General features: G+C 45.7%; 1 protein-coding gene across 1 annotated transcript; it reads left to right on the forward strand.

Moving 5' to 3' along the window:
* The first annotated feature begins 1,687 nt into the window (after positions 1-1,687).
* GPR83 (G protein-coupled receptor 83) lies at positions 1,688-5,520 on the forward strand. The gene is made up of 4 exons (XM_010076665.1): positions 1,688-2,074; positions 2,815-2,940; positions 3,951-4,084; positions 4,887-5,520. The coding sequence occupies exons 1-4, from the start codon at positions 1,688-1,690 to the stop codon at positions 5,509-5,511; spliced, it is 1,272 nt and encodes a 423-aa protein (XP_010074967.1). The 3' UTR covers positions 5,512-5,520.
* The last annotated feature ends 3,407 nt before the right edge of the window (positions 5,521-8,927 follow it).

The following is an 8,927-nucleotide window of genomic DNA, read 5'->3' on the forward strand; positions in this document are numbered from 1 at the left end:
GGAACACCCCTTTTGGACCCTGAGATGCAGAGTCTAGCTCAGTGGAGGGTGGGCTCAGGCTGGGTGGGAGGAGATGCCCATCCTCCCCCCAGCAGCCTGGCCAAGGAGGCCAGGAGAAGACCTCCTGCTCTCCTGAAAGCACCTGGTCTTTGAAGGTGACAGCAACCATGGCTACGCATGCAAAGGTACCCTGCTACAAATGCAGGATTCAATCAAGAGGAGAAAACAAACAAAACTAATAATTTTTGCTGGAACATGGATTATAGAACGGGGGAGCAGGCTCTGACAGATGTGGAAGAATAAGAGCTTGATTTTGAGTGTCAGAAGACAGAATACCCTTACGCAGTGGCCAGCAGCACTGAAAGGGAGGCGGGCTTGGGAGCTGCTGGAGCAGCCTGGTGAGAAGGGGGACATATGCCACCAACCACTCTGTTCTCATCCCAAACCCACACCAGAACGCTGCCCTGTTCCATTTTCTGCCGTTTCCCTGGGACTTTATGTTACACTGTAGGACTCTGTGTTTTCCTGGCAGAATCAGATCAGGGTGCATCCTCACTGGCCGAGCATTTCTGAGCTGGATACAGATTTATTTCTTCTCTCTTGAATGGTCACAGGTGACTTTTAATTGAAGGTTAAATAAAGCCTTTTCTGTACAAAACCTGCTCTGGCCAGGGTGAGGTGACACCACCCAAGCAGGTCTGTCCCAAGCAGAGGGGGCGGCATGTTACACCTGCACTCATGGAAGGGCACATCTTTCTGTGCTGTGTAGGATTTGTGGCTCTTGCTGTCCTGCTACTGATCTTAAATTTCTTAGTGTGTTTTTTGGGGGAAGGCACAGGGAACATGCACACTGCCATCTCACCAGTGCTTGGGTTCAGCGTACAGCTGCTTCTTGCTGTGGACACTGGACTTACTGGGTTGGGACACCCCTTCCCATCCTCTGTCCCATATAATCACCTCTTTTTAACTACCTCTGTATTTCTATAAACCCTAGAAAGCACAGTTTCACATCAAAGTTTTTGTTCCCTTGGCCAAGACAAAATCCCTGCCAAGGCAAGGCTTATTTCTCTGTCCCTTTGAGGGAAAAAAGGTCTTTGGAAAAAATACTGGGAGTACAATAAGCTGGCTTGTTCACAGTATATCTGTTATTCCCCTATTCTATGCTAGTTAGTGAGTGTCATGCTGGGAGATAGGCTGAAATTTGCCTGCCAGACCTTTAAAACTGAGCTTAAATTTGAACTGTGTTCTGGAAGACAGGGCGCTGCTGGTTTATAACCAGCATAGAATTTGCATGAGCTAGGCTGCTGGTAGAGAGAAAGGATGCTGATGACTGGAGAGATTGATTTGCTTTTCTCACAGATGTGCTTATCCTGGAGTAGCGCCTGGGGGAGCGTGACTGTGTGGGAAAGCAGCACGTCAGAGCAGAAATAATGTAATGCAGCCCAATGGCTGCAGAAGATCCCGGCTGGAGCTCAGCGGGGTGTATAAAGCCGGCTGAAGGAGCACAAGTAGCAGCAAGCAGAGTGGGAGCACAGCACACCGCGGGAGGCAGGAGCGTCCGCCAGCTCCCGCTGCTGCACGCCAAGGCTGAGCGAGGGGAGGACGGCTCTCCCGTCACACGGCGTGGGCTCTGCTCTCTGGCAAACGAGCTATTTCCAAATCCAAGGAGCCGACCGGCATTTCAGAGATGTTGTCCTGTTTTGTCTGGCTCTCCCTCCCCTCCTTGGCTAATGCCTTTGTGACCCCAGGAAAGTTGTCGCACAATGGGAGCCTGGAGGAGCCTCTTAAAATCCTGAACATCTCGGGTTTCTTCTCCTGGGATAATGACAGCCTGGCGGACTGGCAGAGCTTCGTGGGCAGGAGCCGGTACGGAGCAGAGTCGCAGAGCATCACAGTGAAAGCCCTGCTCATCGCAGCATACTCCTTCATCATCGTCTTCTCCCTCTTTGGCAACATCCTGGTCTGTCACGTTGTCATCAAGACCAAGCGGATGCACTCTGCCACCAGCTTGTTCATTGTGAACCTGGCTGTAGCCGATATCATGATCACGCTCCTCAACACGCCTTTTACGCTGGTAAGACGGGGGCAGAGATGCCATAAAAGCGTCACAGTTACTTTGCTGTCCTTTTCTTCTTCACACTGCTATAGGCAGTGCATGAATGTCCTGCAGATACCTGACCAGGTTATCTTTGGAAAACTCCATGTCTTTTTCTTCTTTAATTCCTGTTATCTTGTTGAAGATCAGAAACTATCAATTTGTTAAAAGTGACCCTAATAGCACTTGAACAATAATAATCTTGCAGTGATTACTTACTACTCTTACTACTGTCTAGTACCTGTTCTTTTTTTTTTTTTCCTTCTCTGAAGTATTTCCAAGGTAATACTATGATCCTCCTGAAAAATATATTAGTGCTCGCCATCACTTTACAAGCTGTGTTGAAAAGCTGTACTTTGCTTTGAAGTAAGATGAGGTGTACAGGTCAGCCCTGTCCTGTAAGGAGAGCTTAAAAGGGAAAAACAAATGTATTGACTCAATAGTTAGACTGCAGAATTCACACACTGTGAATAAAACAGAACAAATATCTTTGGTACTGCCCTGCAGTATTGTCCTGGAGGATATTGCTGGGCCGCTGAGCAGCACTAACCTACCTCTTCAGGGCTCAGAAACCAGAAAATTACACAATTATGCAAAAATCCTGCTATTTAAAAAATATATTTTAGGCAGCACAGGGAATTACGTGCCAGAGGTGTCTCATATCTACAAGCATGTGGAGGTATTGGGGGGGCACAAAACTAATGATATTCTGGTTTTAGGCTCGTTTTGTGAACAGTACCTGGATATTCGGGAAGGGGATGTGCCATGTCAGTAGGTTTGCGCAGTACTGCTCCCTCCACGTCTCTGCCTTGACCCTCACAGCCATCGCCGTGGACAGGCACCAGGTGAGAGCTCTCCGAAGCAGGCAGACGAAAAGCTGGGAGGGTGTCATTAAAATGAGAAAGGATGATCCCATGTCCTCCTCAGCTCCTAGATCAGTGTAAGATGCCTGAGGAGCTGGCAGGGCAGGGGAGCGGTTCTTGCTGTCGGATGGAAACAATAGTTTCAAGCCTGCAGCAAGGTGGGAAATGGGAGACGTCGATCCCCTTGCAATTGCTTCCAACCGGGGAATGGGAGCTTTTCTGCGGTGCGTGGTCCATTAGCTCTCAAATGAGCAGAAAGTCTAAGCTCCTGAGAGGAATCCATGTGGGCAACCCTCTGCTGGGGTGGTTTGTTTGCCCCATGGAGGAACAGTGTTGCCGATGCAGGGACATCCCGGTTAGCTTCCACGGCTCTGTCTCCCTTTGCTCTGGGATGTCTCACGCCTCGTTACCCTGAATACTGAAGAGCTGACTGTACTGTGGCTTGCTGTTGACAATGGGCTCAAAACCGGTGACAGTCAGGCATTACCAGTTTGGAGTCATCCAACAGTCACACAAAACAGACCAGAACAGTTGACATTTTCTTCTAGAAATCTTCTAAGTTTCCAGAAAACGCCCTGGCTGTCAGGAGCATCCTTGGGGAGATCTGGTTCAATCACAACCCCCTGGCTCTTTGGTCACTGATACTGAAGAGTCTGAGACAACTTTGTCCTTTTTCTATTTTTGCTATTAAATAAATAGAACCTGGAAATGAACATGTCTGCAAGATCCACTGGTACCCAGTTCTCCCCACCTAGATGCAAACGCTGAAATGAGAGGGTGGGACTGGGATCTGACTTTACCCATTTCCACTGAGTAAAAATTCAGGCTTTCACGTACAGCTCACAGTCAACGGGAGCTGGGTGAAGACAGTACTGCTTGCATGCTAAATTTCCACCTCAAGTAACAGATTTAAGGCTGGCAGATTATATGAAAAAATTATATAATTATTTCCTGAAATGGCACATGCCTGAATATCGTTTTATTTTGCACAGGTTATAATGCATCCTCTGAAACCTCGCATATCTACAGCAAAAGGCGTTATCTACATCTCTGTAATCTGGATCATGGCAACTTGCTTTTCCCTACCACATGCTATCTACCAAAAACTCTTTACCTTTGAATACAGGTAAGGATGTGCTTCACTTTCCTCTGCAGTCTCCCTGGAGACCAAACTCTCAGTGGCCACACTTTGGCATCTTCTACTGAAAGCCCTGAACTTATGTTGAGGTCACCCAAATACGGATCTAGTTTATAATTTCATCAGATTTCTATTGCAATGACTAATATCCTGTTATTGTTTCTATTTTTAGTTATTTTATCTTTATTCTGTCACACTAATTACATGAAACAGGCTAAGAAGTTAGAGGATCTGGCCTGGACCCTCTGTCTCTATACACCGGCATTTTGCACAATTTACCAATATCTGACCTGTTTGGGCAGAACAGAAATGGGGAAAAACCTAAAGCATAACAGGTTTTAATCTACTCTTTAGTCCTGGGAAAGTGAAAAAATCTGCCTCAGCTACTTGTTCCATAAAATGCTGTTTTGAGCCTTGATATTTGGAAAGTGCTTTAATGAGGGAAATGTCCTTAATATGTGCAGAAACTGTTTCTGTTTGCCAAAGGACAGAGAATAAAAACTTGCTTCTGTGCAGCCGGAAATTTTGTAGTTGATGAAATTCATAAAATTATCATAAGGTCATGAATGCCCATGAGAAATGGTCACCACATTGCTCACAGGCTGCTCCGTGGCTCAAATCCTTGGACAGCGGAGCTCTGCTTAGGTGCGACCTGTGCATAAATGAAGGGTCTGTCTCCAGGTTTTATGGCAGGAGCCCTCTCCCTCCTACCCCCTTGTTTCTGATGTACCTCTCCCGTGGTGCCCAGCCGTACTCGCCCTCACTCCCTGTCCGCTATCTCCCCTTGCAGTGAGGAGGTTACCCGGTGCCTGTGTCTGCCAGATTTCCCAGAGCCTGCTGACCTCTTTTGGAGGTACCTTGATTTAACAACCTTCATTTTGCTCTACGTCCTGCCCCTTCTGATCATCTCTGCTGCCTACATGACAGTGGCCAAGAAACTCTGGCTGCGCAATGTCATTGGGGACGTGACCACTGAGCAGTACTTTGCCCTTCGCAAAAAGAACAAGAAGACCATAAAGATGCTGATGCTCGTTGTCATCCTCTTCGCAGTCTGCTGGTTTCCCTTAAATTGCTACGTCGTCCTCCTCTCTAGCCAGACCATCCAGACCAACAATGCCCTGTACTTTGCCTTCCACTGGTTTGCCATGAGCAGCACTTGCTACAACCCTTTCATCTACTGCTGGCTCAATGACAGCTTCCGATCAGAGCTGAAGGCTTTGCTCAACATGTGCAGAAAACCTCCCAAACCTGCAGAACAGAGGCTTCCCTCCACAGTCCCGTCCTACCGACTGGCTTGGCCAGAAAAGGGGAAGCTCAAGAAGTTGCAGGTCTCCCATGTCCTTCCATCAGCCTCCCACATCCAGTCAGCAAAGACAGACATCTCTGCAGTTGAGCCAATAGTAGCTGTGAGATAGATGGCCCTGGGACATCTGTAAGGACTGCACATGGATTTGGCTAGAGCTAAACAGTGGGAAGGTGTGGAGCCCCAGCCTGTTTAGGGACTATGTAACTACAAGTGATAAAACCACGAAGGAGGTTCTGCAGGAGGTAGCATGAAAGAGCTGGATGTTTGATGCAAGCTGATGATAATGGCGTGGAGCCCCTCAAGGGGAGAAAGCAAACTCTTCCCAGGAAAGAACTCTCTTTGTCCAGTTGACTTTGGATCAGCTTGCAGGATGGGATGCTCTGCATGCGTGTTGCTGTTATCTGCATGACTAAGCCTTTTTACCACTGGGGCTGTGTGTGTTTTGCTGGCACTTAAATACTAAAGCAACTATCTAATCACATCAGGCCTCCCTCCTCCTTTTCGAAGTCTCTTTGTAGCAACATGGAAATGGTCGAGATGTAGACCTTTAGGTTGTTGGCTTAGATCCAGTGCAACAGGGTAGGAAGGCATCCCTTCTGAACTGGGGTGTGAAAAGTCAACAACATCTGTTCAGAATGAATGAACAGATATATTTCACAAATCCTTTTTTTTTTTTTTGTGGTAATACTCTCAGAGAAGTGGAGGGTAAGATGGACACTGATAAATACAGAAGTGTCTTACATCGCAGGCACTTTTTCTAAGGTAGAGTTGAAGAAAAATGGATGCCTGTTCTTTGCATAAGTAGATGGCGAACACCAACCTGTTCACTCAGCATCTGCTGCCAGTGCTAAACCACACAGAACTTTTCTTTCCTAGGATAAAGTCTTGAATATTCAGAAGGCTTTTCTTCAAATAGAGAACTAAGCCCCAAAAAGCTACTTTGGGGAATATTGGACATACCATCCACAGTTGGAGAATGGGTAATTAAACACTGTTCTGAGTTAGACCAGGACTTTTTGACCAGAGCATCTCTGTCCTATTGTTAAGTGGCACCTAAAGGATCCCACAGTTTGACTTTTTCATTTGCCTTTGAATGTTGGTCTCTCATCCTGTAAAGCACTTGATTTGGGACATTTCATCCCTGCCAAGATGTTAGCTCTCTGGAATCAGTTCATAAATGAACTGCTTTGAGAGAACAGATTATATCTGTGATAGCAAGTAATAAAAGTGGAACATTTCTCTGCAAGATATCCTCTGGTGATTGCACAATTTTGGTGCCTTTAAAGATGAGCAGGATATGTCCTTAGGGTGACTAAGAAAATTGACGTGACTGCAGCTGCCTGGAGCAGTTTGTAGAACTTAATGTTCTTAGCAGAAGAAAATCTGATTTTGAATAACAAAAAAAAATGGGCATTCCAAAAACTGTAGCTTGTATTGCACAGGAAAGTAATAACTCTCCCTGTGCTGTGGAAATGAGCTTGAATGTCACATCAACGTGCCCCATTCCACATTCAACTTGCAGCAGCCAGCCGTGAAGCGAGAAAAATCTTCTTTTATAAAATACTATAAATGGAGGGGGGGAAGAGGAACTGTTTTTCACAATGTCCTGTAATAAAATTACATTTCTAAAATAATTTTAAGTGTTGTGCAGGTCTTTCACACCTGGGTATTTAAAGAGACTGAAATGCCTAGCACGCCTTGCAGCTAGGCTGTCCTTTCCCAAGGTGTTATCAGTCTCTCACATTGAATCCAGTGCTATTTTACTGCCCTATGAGTCAGAGTACTTGGTACCACTGATATGCAGAATCAAACCTTTCCTCCTCCCTACTTTGACCCCTTAAGCCAAGTCACATTTACTCCCCTAACATTTGCAACACGTCAGCCCTGAACTGGTCAGGCAGTTGGACTAGATGGTCATTGTACATCCCTTCCAACTGAAATATTCTATTCTATTCTATTCTATTCTATTCTATTCTATTCTATTCTATTCAGCTGGAGATCCCAAATGTGCAGAGCCCCTGAACCATGCTCCCCATTCCAGTGACAGCAGATCCCAACTCTTTACCAGCAAATAAACCCTTCGGAATGCTGAGTACCTAAAAATCTAACATTACCACTTAAAAGAGGAAAGCAGTGATGGGGTATTTTTACAGCCACAGTAACCTTGGGCATACTCTGAACTGCTGAAAATCAGACCCATTCCCTGATTTCAGTTGCTCAAGATCTGACCTATATGTTCAGTACAAGAAGTTCTAAATTAACATGCCAAAGCATGGGAGAGAAGCAGGGACCTCAGCCCATTTCTTCTCTACAGGAAAGAGGTATTGTGGTGTTCGAAAAGCCTCCTCATGAGAGTTTGAGAACTTAGCCCATCCCTTCCAAAGTCCATTCAGTGGGCATTTTCCTTTCATTTTCCCCTTTGCCTTTGCCTTCCTTGTAATTATGCAGTTTCAATTTAATTTCAGAATCCCTCAAAACCCCCCGTAGTCATTCCTATCATTTTCTAACTATTTACACTTTTATACCAGGTACTAAAATATTTCATCAAGAGAGGAAAAATGTGTGCGTTCACATATGTGCAAGGGATAAAGCAACAAATTAGCTGCCACATTTGGTTCCCTTAGTCAAAAGAAAAACAGTCTGTGTTTACATGCAGTTTCTGGCAGCAAGTGTTCACTCACTGGTAGCAAAGCGGAGGGAGAAAAGCAGTGAGGAGGAAGCCAAGAGGGGAGGGAGCCTGGGATGGCAGCAGGAGGAAGAAGAGACTCAGACAGAAGGGAAGGGGGTGGTGTGAGGAGCGGAGACACAGGGAGCCCACGCCACCTTCTTCCTACCTTGATTTTGTCACAGGTTTTGCACGTGTTGAACAAAACCATTTTGATGTCTACACATTTGGTTTTTTGTATTTGTTAATGAAAATCTTTCTTTACTTGGGTTTCTGGAATGGCTTTACTCAGCTTACACTAGTAACAAACTGAAGAGCTTCCCTGCCTGGGGTAAAAGGAGAGTGCGAGGAGATCAAGGGATCCTTCCCAAAAACATCCTTTCTTATTCCTTCACTCGGGCAAGCAAATGATCAAGGCTACAGTTGGGTTTACCTATAGAGTCACCTGGCTTCAGGAATGGAAAATGTTGCCTGCTTGTGGTTATTTTTTTATGCAATTTTTCAAATTTTCATACCATATGTAATATTTTTTCAGGATTTTTTCTCTCTTTGGTCATGAAAGACTTGAGAGAGGAAGTCTGCCTGGAAATCTACTTCTGAAAAGTAGATTTTGTTAGTAGCTTCACCTTCTGCTCTGATCCTTCAAAGCATCTTCACTCCTGTGCATGGCCGTGTGCCTCTTGTGGCTTCTGCCGGAGCACCACGGCTGTGGCTCTGTCCTGGCAGCATCACCAGCCAGCCGGGGAGAGCTGTGTGGGCGCAGAGCCAGGCGACTCTCCTCAGAAAACTAAATCAAAGCATTTTCAAAGTATTCTGCTGTTGTCAGTCTTATCCAAAAGGAGGGGGAAAAAATTATTTTT

Source organism: Pterocles gutturalis, unplaced genomic scaffold (assembly GCF_000699245.1).
Source record: "Pterocles gutturalis isolate BGI_N339 unplaced genomic scaffold, ASM69924v1 scaffold34203, whole genome shotgun sequence".
Lineage (NCBI taxonomy): Eukaryota > Metazoa > Chordata > Aves > Pterocliformes > Pteroclidae > Pterocles > Pterocles gutturalis.

Bases quoted from the DNA above. Each gene is read 5' to 3' on its own strand.
- GPR83 (XM_010076665.1), top strand. From the start codon at position 1,688: ATGTTGTCCTGTTTTGTCTGGCTCTCCCTCCCCTCCTTGGCTAATGCC. The intron at 2,075-2,814 runs GTAAGACGGGGG...TTCTGGTTTTAG, and splicing joins TCAACACGCCTTTTACGCTG to GCTCGTTTTGTGAACAGTAC. The intron at 4,085-4,886 runs GTAAGGATGTGC...CTCCCCTTGCAG, and splicing joins CTCTTTACCTTTGAATACAG to TGAGGAGGTTACCCGGTGCC.